The 19,937-nt window shown below is 43.5% G+C and overlaps 1 protein-coding gene and 1 long non-coding RNA gene across 6 annotated transcripts in view; one reads left to right on the forward strand and one right to left on the reverse strand.

Moving 5' to 3' along the window:
* The window catches only part of LOC129713381 (electrogenic aspartate/glutamate antiporter SLC25A13, mitochondrial), a 133,164-nt gene that overhangs the window by 59,381 nt on the left and 53,846 nt on the right, over positions 1–19,937 (reverse strand). For 2 of the 5 annotated variants that reach the window (XM_055662417.1, XM_055662401.1), the window contains 4 exons: positions 10,509–10,655; positions 8,419–8,557; positions 7,836–7,929; positions 110–188 (listed from right to left, as the gene is read on the reverse strand). In XM_055662417.1, the coding sequence (XP_055518392.1) occupies positions 110–188; positions 7,836–7,929; positions 8,419–8,557; positions 10,509–10,655 (459 nt within the window). Of the gene's footprint in view, positions 1–109; positions 189–7,835; positions 7,930–8,418; positions 8,558–10,508; positions 10,656–14,078; positions 14,179–14,854; positions 14,951–19,937 lie in introns of those variants that run through there. The other 3 variants (XM_055662421.1, XM_055662429.1, XM_055662410.1) reach the window with 3 other exon arrangements.
* On the forward strand, positions 14,423–16,295 carry LOC129713404 (uncharacterized). The gene is made up of 2 exons (XR_008726234.1): positions 14,423–14,742; positions 16,040–16,295. It is a non-coding gene; the product is annotated as an uncharacterized LOC129713404 (long non-coding RNA).

Below are 19,937 nucleotides of genomic sequence, written 5' to 3' on the forward strand. Positions count from 1 at the left end.
TGTTGAACATACAGGCGGCTATATTAAATATTACGTTATCACTTAAATTATATCGTTATAAATTTCAATGTATTGAAATAACAAACTTCAAGCTTTACATATCTCTCACCCATGAATCTCTCAGATAATATGGCAAGACTCCTTCCTCCCGAGGTGATATTCGTTTAATGTCCGCTAATGTGAGATATCTATGGAGAGAAATGCAAGGAAAATGACACTATACCCAAAATTCAGGATCCACACACTCGGCTCCATTCCAAGAGTATAAATTTGTAATAGTTTTTTCAACTATATTAACTACTTTTTTTCTTTATATGTATTACATACCCTGGAATAGAGCTGAGAGTGCAGATCCTGAATTTTGGGTACAGATGTCACAATTACTCCGTCGATCAACAGAGAAGCAAGAACATAACAAGAGCTGTACGGCACAATTAGGACTTACAGTGCATTTAGAAAGTATTCAGACCCCTTCACTTTTTCCACATTGTTACGCCACAGCCTTATTTTAAAATGGATTAAACTCATTTTTTTTATCATCAATCTACACACAACACCCCAGAATGAAGAAGCAAAAACAGGTGTTTAGAAATGTTTGCAAAGTAATTCAAAATAACTGAAATATCACATTTACAAATATTCAGACCCTTTGCTAAGACACTCAGAATTGAGCTTAGGTTCATCCTGTTTCCATTGATTATCCTTGAAATATTTCTACAACTTGATTGGAGTCCACCAGTGGTAAATTAAATTGATTGAATATGATTTGGAAAGGCGCACACCTGTCTATATAAGGTCCCACAGTTGACAGTGCATGTCAGAGCAAAAACCAAGCCATGAAGACAAAGGAATTGGCCTTGGACCTCCAAGACAGGATTGTGTCGACACACAGATCTGGGGAAGGGTATAAAACTGCATTTCTGCTGCATTCCACCAATCAAGCCTTTATGGTAGAGTGGCCAGACAGAAGCCATTCCTCAGTAAAAGGGCCATGACTGCCCACTTGGAGTTTGCCAAAAGGCATGAGAAACAAGATTCTCTGGTCTGATGAAACCAAGATTAAACTCTTTGGCCTGAATGCCAAGCGTCACGTCTGGAGGAAACCAGGCACCACTCATCACCTGGCCAATACCATACCTAAGGTGAAGCATGGTGTGGCAACATCATGCTGTGGGGATGTTTTTCAGCGACAGGAAATGGGAGACTAGTCAGGATCGAGGGAGAGATGAACAGAGAGATCCTTGACGAAAACCTGTTCCAGAGCCTTCTGGACCTCAGACGGGGCAGAAGTTCACCTTCCAACAGGACAATGACCCTAAGCACACAGCCAAGACATCGCAGGAGTGGCTTTGTGACAAGTCTATGAATGTCCTTGAGTGGCCCAGTCAGAGCCCGGACTTAAACCCGATAGAACATCTCTGAAGGGACCTGAAAATAACTGTGCATCGACGCTCCCCATCCAACCTGACAGAGCTTGAGAGGATCTGCAGAGAAGAATGGGAGAAATGACCCAAATACAGGTGTGCAATGCTTGTAGCATCATACCCAAGAAGACTTGAGGCTGTAATCGCTGCCAAAGGTGCCTCAACAGTACTGAGTAAAGGGTCTGAATACTTATGTAAATGTGATATTTCAGTTATTTCTTAATTACTTTGCAGAAATTTTTAAACACCTGTTTTCACTTTTTCATTATGGGGTATTGTGTGTAAATTGGTGATATTAAAAATAATAATTTAATCCATTTTAGACTAAGGCTGTAACATAACAAAATATGGAAAAAGTGAAGGGGCCTGAATACTTTCTGAATGCACTGTACGTGTAAAAAAGGCCACAAATTCTGAAGGAAAACAACAATACATACAAATGCTAAAAGACAGTTTTAGGAAGGTGACAAAAGGAAAAAACAATTAAAGGTCTTTGCTGACACATAGAAATTATGTACTTACAGGATAAATGAGGATAAAGAGATGTGAAAGGAGACAAGAATGGAGGAATGATAGATACATAAAGTGAGTATTTTCCCTTAGTTTCCACAGAAGGTAGAGACAATGTGAATAAAGGTTTCCTGGGTTTCTGCTGACCAAAGTTCCCGATGATCATCAGATTTTAACTAAAATCAACTGCAAAATAGCGTAGAAGTGATTAGGATATATTAGCCTTGAAATTTGAGTTTAAATATAGCCTATTACTCAAATATTCCCATTTCGCATATTGTTCCTTCAGAGAGGATGAAATATGTGATCTACTACATGCCAGAATACAGTAATACCTCGTTAGACCCTATATCACATATTGCTGCTTCCCTATAGTCATCTTCATTTTGGAGCCTTATTTTGGCTTCATCAACAATTAGAACCATTATTAAAAATGCAGATAAAATTAAAGCATCTGTCATGAAGACCTCATGGTTATCAACAAATAAGCTAGACTGGATTGTGTGGGAAGGAACTGCAATTGCTGGTTTAAACCGAAGATAGACACAAAATGCTAGAGTAACAGTGGGACAGGCAGCATCTTTGGAGAGAAGGAATGGGTGATCTTTCGGGTTGAGGCCCTTCTTCGGGCTGAGAGTCAGGGGAGAGGGACATACAGAGATAAGGAAATGTAAGGTGTGAGAACAAGACATCAAAGGAGGTGGAGGTCAAGGAAAATGTAGAATAGATCATTGTTAGTTAGAAGGTAACAACAAAGCAAACAGATAAAATGAAATCAGCGACAGTCAGACTGGTCGGAGAACTGTTGAAGGGGGGATGATGGAGAGAGAGGGAAAGCAAGGGTTACTTTAAGTTAGAGAAGTCAATATTCATACCATTGGGGTGTAAGATGCCCAAGCGAAATATGAGGTGCTGTTCCTCCAATTTGCGCTGGGCCTCACTCTGACAATGGAGAAGGCCCAGGAAAGAAAGGTCAGTGTGGGAATGGGAGGGGGAGAAGGTGTTACTGGGAGATCAGGTAGGTTTAGGCGGACTGAGCGGGTGTTCAGCGAAACAATCGCAGAGCCTGCGCTTGGTCTTGCCGATATACAGGAGTCCACACCTGGAACAGCGGATACAGTAGATGAGGTTGGAGGAGGTACAAGTGAACCTCTGCCTCATCTGATAAGACTGTCGGGGTTCTTGGTCCAGGGAGGAGGTACAGGTGTTGCATCTCCTGCAGTTGCAGGGGAAAGTACCTGGGGAAGGTTGTTTGAGTGGGAAGGGATGAATCAATAGACAATAGCTGCAGGAGTAGGCATTTCGGCCCTTCGAGCCAGCACTGCCATTCAATGTGATCATGGCTGATCATCCACAATCAGTACCCCGTTCCTGCCTTCTCTCCATATCCCTTAACTCCGTAATCCCCAAGAGCTCCTAATCAAGGAGTTGTGGAGAGAACGGTTTCTGCGGAAAGCGGAAAGGGGTGGAGATGGGAAGATGTGGCTAGTGGTGTGATCCCGTTGGAGTTGGCGAAAATGTTGGAGAATTATGTGCTGTATGCGACAACTGATGAGGTGAAAGGTGAGGATTAGGGGGACTCTGTCCCTGCTGCGACTGGGGGGGACGGTGAGCAAAAGTGGAGTTGTGGGATATTGAGGGGACCCTAGTGAGGGCCCCAGGTAGACTGGATTGGCAGGGGGGTGGGATCCTACACAGACTAAGGCGGGTGAAAGGTGGGAAGTTAGTACGGCAGGTAATAAGAGAAAGTTTAGTAGACAGAATAGGCAGGAAGCGAGGATGGACTATTGGTTTAAATTACACTTATTTTAATGCAAAGGCAGAGGTGATGGCAGAAGTGACAGGCAAGGCAAGGCAAAGGTGATATTACGGACGGTGCATCTAGTGAGGCTTTATGGATGGCGCTGAGGAACAAGAAAGGGATGATCACCTTGTTGGAAGTGTACAAGCGGCTCCCAAATAATTAATGGGAATTAGAATAGCAAATATGACAGGAGATTGCAGGCAGCTACAGGCCTAATAAAGTTGTCGTAGTAGGGGATTTTAACTTTCCCAATAATGACTGGCAATATCATAGTGCGAAAGGTTTAGAAGGTGGAATTTGTCAAATGTGTTCAGGAAAGTTTCCACTCACAAAATGTGGAGGGCCCCACATGGAAGAGGGCAACGCTTGATCTAGTCTTGGGAAATTTGGAGACGCAAGTGAATGATGTGTATGTGAATGAGTATTTAGGAACCAGTGACCACTGTTCTATTAAGTTTAAGATAATTATGGATACTCGCAATGGCGGTCACCGGTAAGTTAAAACTCTAAATTGGGGTAAGGCCACCTTCGAAAGTATTGACAGGAACTCGCTCAAGTTGATTGGAGGACAGTGTTTGAAGGAAAGTGGGATGTTTGTAAAAGTGTGCTGACCAGAGTCCAGGACGTGCCTGTTCTTGTTAAGAGTCAAGGGCAAGGCAGGTGAGTTTAAGGAACTTGGATGACGAGGGAAATTGAGGCTCTGGTCAAGTGTGAGAAGAAAGCGTGGGGTATGTGTAAGCGGCTGGGATCAAGTGTATCTCTGGATGAGTTTTGGGAGCCGAGGAGTAAGCTGAATAGGAAACCAGGATGGCCAAATGGGGTATAGGAGATAGCTATGGCAAATAACATTAAGGATAATTCCAAGAGATTTTATTGACATAAAGGGGAAAAGGGTAACGAGAGAGAGAATGGGACCCCTCAGGAATGAAAGCAGTCAACTTTGTGTGGAGGGTGGCAAAGGTTGTGCCTCATTGCAAGAAGAGCTACAGGGACAAGCCTGGGAACCAACGTCTCCTCTAATCTTAAGTAATTCGTGTGTGCAGAAAACTTACAATTTTACAATTTCGGTAGGGATTTAACTTACGATTTCATAAATGCACACCTCTCTAGATTTGGTCAATTATTTCCCCAGATTTTGAATACAATTGTTCACAAAACATTAAAAAAAATTAACATCAAACTGCTGCATGAGTCACAGTGCCATCTCACAGATGTACAATCACATCACAATGGGACAAGGATGGGAGATCTCTCCCTCCCTGACATTTAAAAAAATATTAAGGTTGACAAGCTGCTGATCTCACAATGCCTTTGCACCTGGCCCAACTGCCTCATAGAAACATAGAAATTAGGTGCAGGAGTAGGCCCTTTCAGACCTTCGAGCCTGCACCGCCATTCAATATGATCATGGCTGATCATCCAACTCAGTATCCCGTATCTGCCTTCTCTCCATACTCTGGGATTCTCTGATCCCTTTAGCCACAAGGGCCACATTTAACTCCCTCTTAAATATAGCCAATGAACTGGCCTCAGCTACCTTCTGTGGCAGAGAATTCCAGAGATTCACCAATCTCTGTGTGAAAAATGTTTTTCTCATCTCAGTCCTAAAACATCGGGAGGGAAATGGGGAGTGCAGAGGAGAGATAAGTCTTTGCCTTCCATCACAGCGAGGAGGAGATGCGCTGTGATGGATGTTTGTATAAATTGTGTTGTGTCTTGGTTCTTTCTTGTGTGTATGACTGCAGAAACAACATTTTGTTTGAACCTCAATGGGGTTCAAATGACAAATAAATTGTATTGTATTGTATAAAAGGTTTCCCCTTTATCCTTAAACTGTGACCCCTTGTTCTGGACTTCCCCAACATCGGGAACAATCTTCCTGCAACTAGCCTGTCCAACCCCTTAAGAATTTTGTAAGTTTCTATAAGATCCCACCTCAATCTTCTAAATTCTAACGAGTACAAGCCGAGTCTATCCAGTCTTTCTTCATATGAAAGTCCTGACATGCCAGGAATCAGTCTGGTGAACCTTCTCTGTGCTCCCTCTATGGCAAGAATATCTTTCCTCAGATTAGGAGATCAAAACTGTACGCAATACTCCAGGTGTGGTCTCACCAAGACCCTGTACAACTGCAGTAGAACCTCCCTGCTCCTATACTCAAATCCTTTTGCTATGAATGCTAACATACCATTCACTTTCTTCACTGCCTGCTGCACCTGCATGCCTACTTTCAATGACTGGTGTACCATGACACCCAGGTCTCGTTGCATCTCCCCTTTTCCTAATCGGCCACCATTCAGATAATAGTCTACTTTCTTGTTTTTGCCACCAAAGTGGATAACCTCACATTTATCCACATTATACTGCATCTGCCATGCATTTTCCCACTCACCCAGCCTATCCAAGTCACCTTGCAGCCTCCTAGCATCCTCCTCACAGCTAACACTGCCCCCCAGCTTCGTGTCATCCGCAAACTTGGAGATGTTGCATTCCATTACCTCGTCCAAATCATTAATATATATTGTAAATAGCTGGGGTCCCAGCACTGAGCCTTGCGGTACCCCACTAGTCACTGCCTGCCATTCTGAAAAGGATCCGTTTACTCCTACTCTTTGCTTCCTGTCTGCCAGCCAGTTCTCTATCCACATCAATACTGAACCCCCAACACCATGTGCTTTAAGTTTGCATACTAATCTCTTATGTGGGACCTTGTGAAAAGCTTTCTGAAACTCCAGATATAACACATCCACTGGTTCTCCCTTATCCACTCTACTAGTTACATCCTCTATGTGCTGCCCAGCAGCTGACTTGACAATAACAGTGACATTTTACATCTTCTGCTAGAAAATTTCCTTATGATTTCAAAAATCCAATCCGCTATCAATTTGGTCAATTATTTCCAGAGATATCTACTGAAACTTATCAGCAAACAGACATTTAAAAAAAATATTAAGGTTGCCCAGCTGCTGACCTCACAATGCTTTTGCACCTGGCCCAACTGCTTCCTGGCCTCACCCAGCCCGGCCATGCCCCCCCCCCCCCCCCAGCCTGCCAGGCTGTTGATTCCATTGTTTTTCATTGAATTGAATTGAATTATTTCTCACTTAACATCACTAATTCTTAACATTAACTTTTAATTTCAGACAGTTTAACATTTGCTGTCTTCATTGACAGTTTAGATCGGACCTGCTGTGTGTGTGTGTGAGGACGGGGTTTCCAGAACATTCTGAGCGCGTGATGCACGGTTGCATTTCGCTCCCTCTGTCTCTCACCCTCTCTCTCTCTCCCCCCTCTCTCTCTCTCTCTCTCTCTCTCTCTCTCTCCCCCCCTCTCTCTCTCCCCCCCTCTCTCCCCCTTTCTCTCCCCACCCCCCCCCTGCCCTCCCCACCCTCCCTTCCATAAACCCCCTTCCCACCTCCACTCCACCCCTCCCCTACCCCCTTCCCTCCACCCCATCCCCTCCCCACCCCCCCCTCTCTCCTCCCATCTCTCTCACCCCTCCTCCCCCACCCTTCCCCCCTCACCCACCCTCCCTCTCCTCCTCCTCCCCTCTCCCTCTGCCCCTTTCTCTCTGTCTCTACACATTCTCTCTCTGCCCTCATTCTCTACCCCCCCCCCCCTCTCTAGTCGCGCCTGCGACTTGGAGGCTATGCGTCAGTGGATAGGGCAGTTATGGGGTAAAAGGAGCAAATTAATATATCAAGGAGGGTAGTTAGCGTGTGGCGGGGGTTAGTTAGTGTGTGTGACGCAGCATGCCACCTCCCCGCAACCACACATTACGGGTACAGACCCAACGGGTCTGCACTTGGTCTAGTCAGCATTAAACTTGTAAAATTAGATATTAACAGATGATGCGACAATATATTGTACAGAAATAATCCATTAATTGAAAGACAATAAATAAAGCAATCAAAGTGCATCCAAATCTTTCTGCTTCTTAGATATATATTGCCACATGCCAACTCTCCTTGTGTGTAATGAAATACACACAATTCATTAAATCTTTTCCAAAATCAATTAACATATTTTGAATTAATACATTTAATTGACAAATAATAATTTAAAATAGGTATCATCAGTCAATACATTCAGCTCACCCACGCAATTGGTAGAGGTTGGATAATTGGAACAAAATATCAATTTCCATAGGTGTCACCTGACCAAGTTTCTGGGCTGCAAGCATAAATTCATCTGCGCAAGAAAGAAAATGAACATTGTTTATTTTTTACATTCATTTTTTGTTTATCCAGAAAGAGTTCTGCTCCTCCAGTTGGACATATCTTTTAGTATAAGACTCAAGATTCTAATTACAGGTGGATGTTATATAAGCTCCATAGAATGCTAAGAACAAGTAGTCACATAAGGCTGATGAGACCTCAGGACAAACATGCAGGACAGCCTACCGTACTACTAGTATGAATTAATAACTAATTAATTTGTTCTGTAAAGATGTTTTTATGGAGTGCCAACATGGCCATTGGTATGTTGCAGCTTTTAAAATCCTGCTGTATTTGACACTGACTTGATTAAACCTTGGGTCCGGTGAAATTAAAACAATGATTGGAGAGCTACAGGATAGTAAAAGTCATGTCACAGACTGGGGTGGAAAATGTCACTATTGTATAAAAGAAAAATTGAGTTTCTTCAAACTCAGAAAGCATAATCAGAATTTCATCTAACCTTTAGCAACTTTCACATTTTTACTGGTGTCAGCAATAGTATGGTAGACTCCTGTAATGAGCTCCATGTGGTTAAGGAGGGAGTTAAAACTATTAAAGTAGGAGAAGCTGACTTGATGGGTTTGAGTACTTCCTGCTGCCTGCAAATAACAAGGAAAACAAAAATAATAAATTTTATTCATGAAAAATGCCATTTGAAAGAAAAATATTTCAGTATAAACGTAATTACAATTAAAAAGCTGTTACTTGCGGGTAAGAAAATAAATTGATATCGCTGTTATAGTTACTCTTATCCTCAATTAAGTATATTACAAATGTTTATACAACTTATACGAGTAGAACATAAAGCAACTCATGGAAATCTAAATAAACATATATGTAGAAATGTAGTAACTTGTATTACCATCTTAAATGATTGCATTTCAAACAGTTTAAGATTCACATGACCCTAAGAAGCTTGACAGCAGTAAATGATCACAGGCACCTATATTTTTGCAACTCTCGTGACTCTAGCACAAGGATGAGAGGCTGATCATGGCGCAAATCAACTCATACCTCGACAAAAACCTAGACCCACTGCAGTTCGCTTACCGCCACAACAGATCAACGGTGGATGCGATCTCACTGGCTCTCCACTCTGCTCTGGACCACTTGGACAACAAAAACTCATATGTCAGGCTGTTATTCATTGACTACAGCTCAGCATTTAATACTATCATCCCCTCCAAGCTGGTTACCAAGATCTGGGTCTCTGCGCATATCTCCGCAATTGGATCCTCGACTTCCTCATTCATAGACCAGTCTGTCCGTATTGGTGGAAATGTGTCATTCTTGAAAACAATCAGCACGGGACCACCTCAAGGCTGCAAGCTCAGCCCCCTGCTGTACTCACTCTATACTCATGACTGCGTAGATGGACATAGTGCGAACTCCATCATCAAGTTCGCCAATGACACCACTGTTGTGGGACGTATCACTGATGGGGACAAGTCAGAGTATAGAAGTGAGATTGACCAAATGGTGCCAGCACAATAACCTGGCTCTCAACACCAGCAAAACCAAGGAACTGATTGTGGATTGTCGAAGGGGTAGGATGGAGACCCACAGTCCCGTTTATATCAATGGACGATGGTGGAAAGGGTCAAGGACTTCAAATTCCTGGGCGTGCATATTTCCGAAGATATTCTGTGGTATATGGCCACACTGATCTGATCTGTATTTCTGACTACAATATCCTGTTGTGCTGCAGCAATGCAAGAATTTCATCTGAGACACCTGACAATAAACTCTTTTGACTTGACTTGAGGCTGGTTACGAGGAGAGAAATAGTTTCAAATACGACCACTGGTATTTGAAGATAGGTGTGGGGCAGATTTAAATTCAACCGCTAAGGTGACACTGAAAATCCACTTGATGTCATATTCCCATGCGCAAATATATGTATGGGCAACCCCATTCTTTGCTTTACTATACAGATGGGAACATTTGCCTCAATGTTAGATTGGCGTACAAATAGGAAGAGTATACTTGTACCAAGCCTGAGGTGCCAACCAGTATTCCTGGTGATCAAAAGGAGCCTTAAAACTATTTCAAAGGGCTTATGGAACTAGTTGAAGCAAGTGTGCACCTTCTAATTGTATAAAATTACTGTCCTCAGACTTGACTCCCTCAGCTTTGGTTCGGCTCCCCCCCCCCCCCCCCCCCCCCCCCCTCCCCCTCCCCTATTTGCATGATTGTTCAGCTAGCATTAATCAGTCTATGATCAGACAATTACAGTGGGATTCACGTTTTGCACTTGCAAAACCAGTGGTTGCTGGTTCCAATGAAACCATGGCTAACACCCAATTTAGATTTGGCCTCAAATCATCATTCTGAGCAATTGCCCTGCTAAATTATTTGATAACTTTATTGGAACCTTGTGTACCAATCTGAATGCAACGTAAATTTATCTCCCTTGGCTTTGTGCAGGGCATTTTTTGTAATGTTTTGTTTTTGTTTAAAATTACGAATAAAAAAAGATGTTACTTTTTAAAACAACAGAATTACATTACTGTACAGAACTAAAGCGTTAAATGCAACTATACAGATTACCGGTACTAATGATTGCTCCACGAATTGGGTTACCATGTGTGGACGAACGGTAATCATAATATCCTTGAAATCCAAGACTGAAATATTGCCACTCTTATCTTTATCTTTCAGAATGAAAGCCTGTCTCGCATGCTCCTTTTGCAGCTCCTGGAAATTCAGAAATAATGAATGAAAGGTTTAGAACTGTTCTTTTCATTTAGTGAGGCAACAGCAATGTGAAACAAGAGTCAACTATAACAAAGGCAGATATTTTACGGAACAAGCCAGAACCCAACTTTATTTTTGAACAATCAAACTGGAGTATGAACAGGCAAATTCCCCAAACCATGTATTTGATAGGAGGCAAAAGGGACAACAGATGCAGATATCTGGAGCACAAAATGAGTGCAGCAGGAGAACTCAGTTCAGTTCAGTTTATTGTCATGTGTACAGTGAAAAGCTTTTGATTGGCAAATAGGGTGTGGTCACAGAGGCTGGGAAATGATAAGTGGAGAACAAAAGGCTATGGATTCTGGAATCTGAAGGAAAGGGAAGGTGAAGAATGGAACTGCATGAATGATGAGGCTAATGGGTGAAACAAAGATAGGGGTGAGATAAAGGGAATCTAGTGGGAGCAGTGTGTGAGGAAAAAAAGAGTAAAAGAAACAGGGTGATGGAAGGCTTGGGGGGCGGGGTCAGGTGGGAAGTAGGAGATCTGAGAGAAGACCAGCGTAGATAGGAGAAGAGAAAAAGGGACAGAGGGACAGAGCAGGTTACCTGAAATTGGATTATTCAATGTTCATGCTGTTAGGTTGTAGATTACCCAGGCAAAATATGACGTGCTGTTCCTCTAGTTTGCTTTTGGCCTCGGCCTGGCAGTGGTAGACTGGCAACAGGCAAATCAGCGTGGGAATGAGAAGGGGAAGTGGGAGATACAGATAATCACAGCAGACAGAGCTCAGATGCTCAGCACCTTCTCCTTCCCTACTGCTTACCCTCGCCTCCCTCTGTTGTCCCCATCTGCCACCACCCCTCAATCAGTACAATTCTTCACCTTTCTTTCCTACTAGATTCCAGAATCTGCAGGCTTTTATTACCCCACTTATTAACCTTCCAGCCTCTTGCTATCTCCATCCATTAGACCCCCCCCCCCCCCCCCCCCCCCCCCCCCTCACCTGACTATTCTCTGCCAATCAACCCCTCCTCACTTGTATCCACCGGTTGCTTGCTAGCTAATGTCTCACCTCTTCCTTCACCTCTCCATTCTGGCTACTACCCATTTACTCACTCAGAATAGATAAAGAGTCAGCCTGAAACATTGACTGTCCATTTCCCTCTACAGATGCTGCCTGACATGCTGAGTTCCTCCTGCTGTTCATGATTGTTTGCTGTGTTTTTCCACTGTTAGTTTGATTCACAAGATGATTTTTTTAAACTTCATCACTATTACACTAAACAATGAAGCAAGAATTAAGCAGAGAGTGCAGATTAACCACCATCAACTCATCTGATGCAATTCAACTTGCAACCTCAATGAATTGACCACATTTTCCCAATAATTCTGCCAGCATATTACAAATATTTTTCATTGGATTTCATGGTCTGACTGGCTTTTCACGCAGTATACTGGATTAGATTGTTCCGGATCTGACCCATTGCTTAAGGCCACCCGCTCCTATCCACTCCTACCTACATTCACCGAAGGACTAATGCAGAGGACTGCACTTACGGTACCCTGGATTTGGGCAGGAAAAAGGCCCAGTGGTGAAAAGCAGAGTTGTAAGTTATAACTGATTTCAGCAATTTTCTTAAAATCTGACATCAAAGTCGGCGATTCCTGGAGCCAACGAATGAACTCTACATTTGTGTCGGCGTTGGCGCTCCCTTGAGCCAATCAATCCTTCCTAAGGGGGGGGCACTGGGTGCTTCCCAGAGTGAATGGGGTCGGCGCTCCCTGGAGCCAATGAATGAATCCTTCCCACGTGGGGGTGGGGGGGGGGGAAGCATGGGAGGAATGTTCTGTAAAACGCCAATCAATCGTTGAGTCAATGAATAGATTTGACTTTTGACTCGACGGTGTGGGGAGGGAAGGGGGGCGGATAAAAGCAGTATTAATAAAAATCGTTAAGTCTTTAAAAAAAAATACAATTGAAACGGAATGATTCGAATAAAACCATTGCCCCAACCACGGGTGGTCCAGTCGGACTGAAGATGGCGGCGCGCAGCATTCTCCTTGCAGTTGCGCCTGCCGTTACCGTTGGCAACATGTGTGAATAACTGCGGTGATGTAATTGTGGGCTTGATGACTCTTTACGGGCAGGTCCCATTGTGATGTCAATGTCGGACTCGCAGTTTATGTAAATGCAATCCCATTGTGATTGGAGGACTGTGAGATGGCATTATGACATCATCACTGGAAGCTGCTGAAAGAGTCTTTCTCTTTTATTATTTTCAAAGTTGGCTTTTTTCAAAAACATTAAATATCAATAACATTTGAAATATCACATCAAATGTGAAGGAAACTTGACAAGACCGACGACGGAAAAAAGCCAAGCAAGGTTCTGCAAAATTTTCAGCGCTATCGTGTACCGTTTTGACGAAGATACACACACTTACCACCTTCACACACACAGTAACCACCCCCATTGATATTATATTAATATTATTCATTCACTCCTTTTACCCCATCCCCCGCCCCATCCACTCATGCATACCCCCCTACTCGCAGGCACAGCTAGAGAGGGAGGTGGTTAGAGAGAGAGGGACACAGAGGCACAGAGAGGAACACAGGCATAGAGAGGGACGCAGAGGCACAGAGAGGGGCGCAGAGGCACAGAGAGGGGCGCAGAGGCACAGAGGGGCGCAGAGGCACAGAGAGGGACGCAGAGGCACACAGAGAGGGGCGCAGAGGCACAGAGAGGGACGCAGAGGCACAGAGAGGGACGCAGAGGCACAGAGAGGGACCCAGAGGCACACGCAGAGGGACGCAGAGGGACGCAGAGGGACACAGAGGCACACAGAGGGACGCAGAGGCACAGAGAGGGACGCAGAGGCACAGAGAGGGACGCAGAGGCACAGAGAGGGACGCAGAGGCACAGAGAGGGACGCAGAGGCACAGAGAGGGACGCAGAGGCACAGAGAGGGACGCAGAGGCACAGAGAGGGACGCAGAGGCACAGAGAGGGACGCAGAGGCACAGAGAGGGACGCAGAGGCACAGAGAGGGACGCAGAGGCACAGAGAGGGACGCAGAGAGAGGGACGCAGAGGCACAGAGAGGGACGCAGAGGCACAGAGAGGGACGCAGAGGCACAGAGAGGGACGCAGAGGCACAGAGAGGGACGCAGAGGCACAGAGAGGCACCTGCGGAGTCACACAGACAATAAACAACCCCCCACACACAAAACAGATTAAAAAAAATTACTTATCTAATGTAAATTACAGAAAAGCAATGAAAATCGGCAGATGAAATAAAATTATCACGTCTAAATCAGCGGATCAAATAACCGCAAAGTTTTAAAACAGAAAAGCAATTACAATGGTGTAAATCGAAATAAAAAAAGAAATCCAAAATAACAAAATTTCAAAACTCACTTGTCTAATGTACATTAAACAAAAGCAGAAAACCAGCAGTGCAATCACACTATATAGTAAGAGCTGTGGGAATCTGCACTTCATTGTTGAGAAACAAAGTGAGAATGACGTCATCACTCGGGAGATGTTTGGTCAATGCAGTGGGCGGGGGTGGGGGCTTCTGGGTTGTGGGCGGGGCGGGAACGGAGCGCTAGGGACAGACGCACTCGGCTTCTCGGGTGAGCGACGTCATCACGGGTGATATTCGGTTCAATCCAGTGGGCGGGGGGGCAGAGGGAGAGAGAGGAGAGGGAGAGAGGGGAGGGAAGGGGAGAGAGAGTTGCCCTCTCCATCCCCCCACCCTTCTCCTCCCCCTCTCCATCCCCCTCTGACATGAGAACTGGTGGATGCTTGCTGCATCGCCAACGTAACGTGGGAGTTGAAGCAGCCGGTGCCCGACGAAGTGACAGCGGGCGGTGCAGACACCGACAGCAGCCGAGGCTGTGCTTCCAGCTGTGAGGCGGCGGCAGCGGCCGCCTCTGGCTCAGGAATTGGCCTGGGCTCAGACCAAGACCACAGCCTCGCGCCGCCCACAGCCTTTACACAAGGCGGTGCACACGGGGAAGCTCAGCGGTTTGAAAAGAGAAGGCTCGAGACTCACCTGGGAACAAATGTAGGGCCCGAGGTAGGCTGCCGGCGTCGTTGACCAGAGCGAGGCCCGCAGCGCTCTGAGGACTGTTAAAATAGCAGCGGAGGGCCTTGCTCTGGTTTAATACCTGTAAAGTCATGTTTAATACCTGGGTTGTGGGGTGTGTTGTGGGGCGGGTTGTAGGCAGAGCGGGGCACAACGGCTGCCATTTTGTTGAAGCGCTGGACGACTTGATCATGTGCTTCAACACAGAGGGGGGGGGGGGGGGGGGGGGGGCTTGGACACGAACGAAGGCATTGTGACGTCAGCAGCGGTTTGATTTGAAAACATTGTCAGATTTGGTGATGAATTTTAATTAAAAATGGGAGAAATAATTAACCAAATTTTCAAATGAGGAGATTTTTGAATTCACGAGGAAAATCTCTACCGGAATATATATAGATAGATTAGGCAATCATAGCCTAACATGTCTTGAAACATACAAAATTCAAGTTGGGCTTGACAAGGATATGTTTATAATGGTGGATGCTATCTAGAACCAGGATAACATAAAATGAAGGGTCAGCCATTCAGGATTGAAATGAAAACAGATTTCTTCACCAAAAATATAATGAACCTTTAGAATTTCTCAAGCTGGCTCAGGCTCAGTACATTCACACCAGAGATGGATATTTTTTTAGATATTGAAGGATTCAAGAGTTACGATGGTTATATAGAAATGAGGCAATGAGGCAAACTACACTAATGTTCTTGCTGAATAGCAGATCAGGTGAAAAGGTTGAATGGCGTTCTGCTGCTTTTATTTCTTACGTTCTTACGGTAGCCACTTAGCACCAAAAAAAACCCTGTTTAAAACAACCCAAAGCTTATTTTCATTAGAGGATATAAATCAATCTGCTTTAAACATTTAAAAAAAAATCCTTGTATAGAAATCTGTTGGATGGGTGAAAGTATGTAAAATTTAATGCAACTACTGTGTAACTGTATTTTACCTGGTTTCACTTTATCATAGATAGTCCCCTTGCCTTATCTACCTCTCCCCTCACCTCCGCAATTAAAAAAAATCCTCTTTCCCAGATCTGATGAAGGGTCTTCATTCTGAAATGTCAACTTTATTTCTCTTTCATAGATGTTGCCTGACTTGCTGTGTGTTTCCAGCATTTTCTGTTTCCAGCCCAATTAACATATATGGGAGAAACTGGCTGCTGGGTGGAAGGAGCACAGTTTTTTAAATTTGATTTAATTTGTTTAAATATTATATTGATTTTGTATAATTTGTCTTCCATTTTTTTCATAACTTAAATATGAACATTTTTGTGTTTTGTTTAAACAGACTCCTAACGACTCTGAATGCTTGTCAATAGATGTTCAATAATAGCAACAGTTTTGATACTTCAGTGAGCCTTGGGACAGGGTCTGGCCAAACATCAAACCCATTCTCTTTGTGCAGCTGACCAGTGATGCTGGAAGATGACATGTGCTGCTAGCATCCAGAATTTCCCACATGGTACATGATTTTACTTAAAAGAACTGAAGCACTGCTATTCCTCTATTTAGGAATAATTAAATAATTGTTACTTTGTTCTTAAGTTACCTACTTTATTTATATTTATTGTTAATATTTTGTGGCATCTTTCCTCACCCTCAACAAATTACCACTTGGGAATTTCCTATATTAAGATATTCTTTTAGTTTCACTATGTACAACCGCTACATACTTCCTCCACATACTTCCTAAGTGGTCAACTATGTGTGGAGCCATGGACCTCAATGCATATTTCTCGTACCGGGAGAAAGACATGATGAGTATGAATTTTGGGAAAGTTAATGGCAATATCTTGAGGGCAGTCTATATTACAGTCAAGGAGGTGCTTGGTTGCCTAAAATGTATGAAGGTAGAACATACATTCTTGGGGCCTGATCAGAAATATCCAGCGAAGCTAGAAAAGATATTGCAGGAGCGATGGCTGAGACATATGAAGACTGGAGGGTGGTTAATGTTGTGCTTCTATTTAAAAGGAGTATAACCAAAAACTAAAAAGTACTAAAATAGGTGGTCTTGTGGACAGTGAAGATGGATATTAAGAATCACAGTGGGATGTTGATCAGTTGGACAAGTGGACTGAGAAATGGCAAATGGAGTTTGACTCGAATAGGTATGACGTGTTGCATTTCGGGAGAGCAAATAGGGGCAGGACTTTCACAGTGAACGGTAGTGTAGTGAAGAAGGCTTTTGACATGCTGCCCTCATCAGACTGGAAACTATGGAAGTTAACATGTTATATTAAAGTGGCACAAGATGTGGGTGAGTGTGCATGTGCAATATTGTGTTCAGCTTTGGTTTTTCTGCTATGGGAAAGATGTAATTAAGCTGGAAAAAGTACAGTGGTGGGTGACTCTATTGTCCGAGGTGCATTCTGTGGCGACAGGCGAAAATTGAGGAAGGTGTGTTGCCTCCCTGGCGCCAGGGTCCAAGACGTCTCAGACCGACTTTAGAAGGGGAGCAACTGGAAGTAGTTGTGCATGTAGGCACAAAAGGCATGGGTAAGAAGAGAAAGGTGGTCCTGCAATGTGTATGGAGAACTAGGTAGGAGGCTGAAAAGCAGGACTTCTAGGGTGGTTATCTCTGGGTTGCTTCTAGTACCTCGTGCTAGTGAGGCTAGGAACAGGGAGATAGGGGATCTGAATGTGTGGCTGAGAAATTGGTGCAGGGGGCAGGGATTTAGATTTCTAGATCACTGGAATCTCTTCTGGGCCAGGGGTGACCTGGACAAAAGGGACGGGTTGCACCTTAATTGGAAGGGGACCGACATTCTGGTAGGCAGGTTTGCTAGTGCTACACGGGTGAGTTTAAACTAAAAAGTGGGAGGATGGAGTCAACAACGTGAACACGTATCCGTGCAGTTCACAGGAGAGTGTAGGAAAGGTCACGTTCAAACTAACAGGACAGGGGGATGGGACCCAATGCAAGGAGACAGAGGGCCATAAAAGGAGGTAATAACAGATGCAAAAGGTAGAAGGGAGATATGAAAAACAAGCCTGAAAGCTTTGTGCCTTAATGCGAGGAGCATTCGATATAAGGTGGATGAATTGAATGCGCATTTAGTCGTTAAGGGATATGATATCGTTGGAATTATGGAGACATGGCTTCAGGATGACCAAGACTGCGAGCTAAACATGCAGGGGTATTAGATATTCAGGAAGGATAGACAGAAAGGAAGAAGAGGTGTGGTGGCATTACTGGTTAAAGAGGAGATTAATGCAATAGCAAAGAGAGACATTAGCTTAGATGCTGTAGAATCGGTATGGGTAGAACTACGAAATAGCCAAGGGCAGAACACGCTTGTTGGAGTGGAATACGGACCACCAGACAGCAGTAGGGAGGTTGGGGATAGCATCAAGCAGGAAATTAGGGATGCGTGTAGCAAAGGAACAGCAGTTATCATGGGTGACTTTAATCTACATATAGATTGGGCCAACCAAATTGCTAAGAGTGCTGAGGAGAAGGATTACCTGTAATATATCGGGGATGGGTTTTTAAACCAATATGTAGAGGAACCAACTAGAGGGCAGGTCATCTTTGACTGGGTATTGTGTAATGAGGAAGGAACAGTTAGTGATCTGGTTTTGCAAGGCTCCTTGGGCAACAATGACCATAATATGATGGAATTCTGCATTAGGTTGGAGAGTGATGCTAAATTCAGAGACTGGGGTCCTAAACGTGAATAAAGGAGGTATGAGATGGGAATTGGCTAGGATAGACGGACAAATTATACTTAAAGGGTTGACTGTGGAGATGCAATAGGGAAGATTTAACAACTCCAGAAATTGTTCATCCCTGTCTGGCGAAAAAATAAAACTGGGAAGGTGGCACAACCGTGGTTGACGAGGGAATTCAAGGATATTGTTAAAGCCATGAAATGGCATTTAAATTGGCCAGAAGAAGCAGCAACCAGAGGACTGGGAGAAATTTAGAAATCAACAAAGGGGGTTTATTAAGAGGGTGGGTGGGGGGGGGGAATGAGCATGAAAGAACTTTTTTGGGTTTTTTTAAATATTTTATTTTATTAGAAATAAGTACGATCATATGGCACCAAAGTGCCTAATATATATTTTCATAATACATTTTATGTACAGCTTCTTTTTTGTTGTTGTTATAGTTAAGAAAGATTAGAATAAGAAAAATAAATTAGGTAGGAAAGGATAGAAAGACGTAAGATATATAGTGTGTGAAGAAAAAGAAAAAAGACGAATGAGTGAAGAACGTTGAGAAAAAGAAAATAGAAAAAAGAGAATAAAACATTAAAAAAAAAAAAAAATTTAAAGTAAGGAGATCATTGTTTATAATCTTGACCAACCCTCGTCCAGTCCTGAAAGAGTTAATTTTTACAATTATGTTGCACCATATGATTCCAAAAAGACAACTAGCATGAAAGAAAGTTTGCGGGGAATATAAAAACTGACTGTAAAAGTTTCTTTAGGTATGTAAAAAGGAACAGATTAGTGAAGACAAATGTAGGTCCCTTACAGTCAGAGACAGGTGAATTTATATTGGGGAAAAGGAAATGGCAGATAAGTTAAACAAGTACTTTTGTTCTGTCTTCACTAATGAAGACCCAAACAATCTCCCAGAAATACTAGGGGACCGAGGATCTAGTGGGAGGAACTGAAGGGAATCCAATTTGGTCAAGAAATGGTGTTAGGTAAACTGTTGGGACTGAAGGCAGATAAATCCACAGGGCCTAATGGTATGCATCCCAGAGTACTCAAGCAGGTAGCCCTAGAAACCGTGGATGCATTGGTGATAATTTCCAATGTTCTCTCGACTCTGGATCAGTTCCTGTGGACTGGAGGGTAGTCAATGTAACACCACTTTTTAAGAAAGGAGGGTGAGAGAAAACAGGGAATTATAGACCAGTTAGTATTACATCGGTTGTGGGGAAGATGCTGATCGATTATTAAAGATGTTATAGCAGCGCATTTGGAAAGCAGTGCCGGGATCAGTCAAAGTCAGCATGGATTTATGAAGGGGAAATCATGCTTGACTAATCTTTTGGAATTTTTTGAGGATGTAACAAGTAAAATGGATAAGGGAGAGCCAGTGAATGTGGTGTATCTGGACTTTCAAAAAGCCTTTGACAAGATCCCACACAAGAGATTAGTGTGCAAAATTAGAGCACATGGTATTGACAGATAGAGAAATGGTTGGCAGTTAGGAAACAAACAGTAGG

The sequence above is a fragment of the Leucoraja erinacea genome, chromosome 2 (assembly GCF_028641065.1).
Source record: "Leucoraja erinacea ecotype New England chromosome 2, Leri_hhj_1, whole genome shotgun sequence".
Taxonomy (NCBI): Eukaryota; Metazoa; Chordata; class Chondrichthyes; order Rajiformes; family Rajidae; genus Leucoraja; species Leucoraja erinaceus.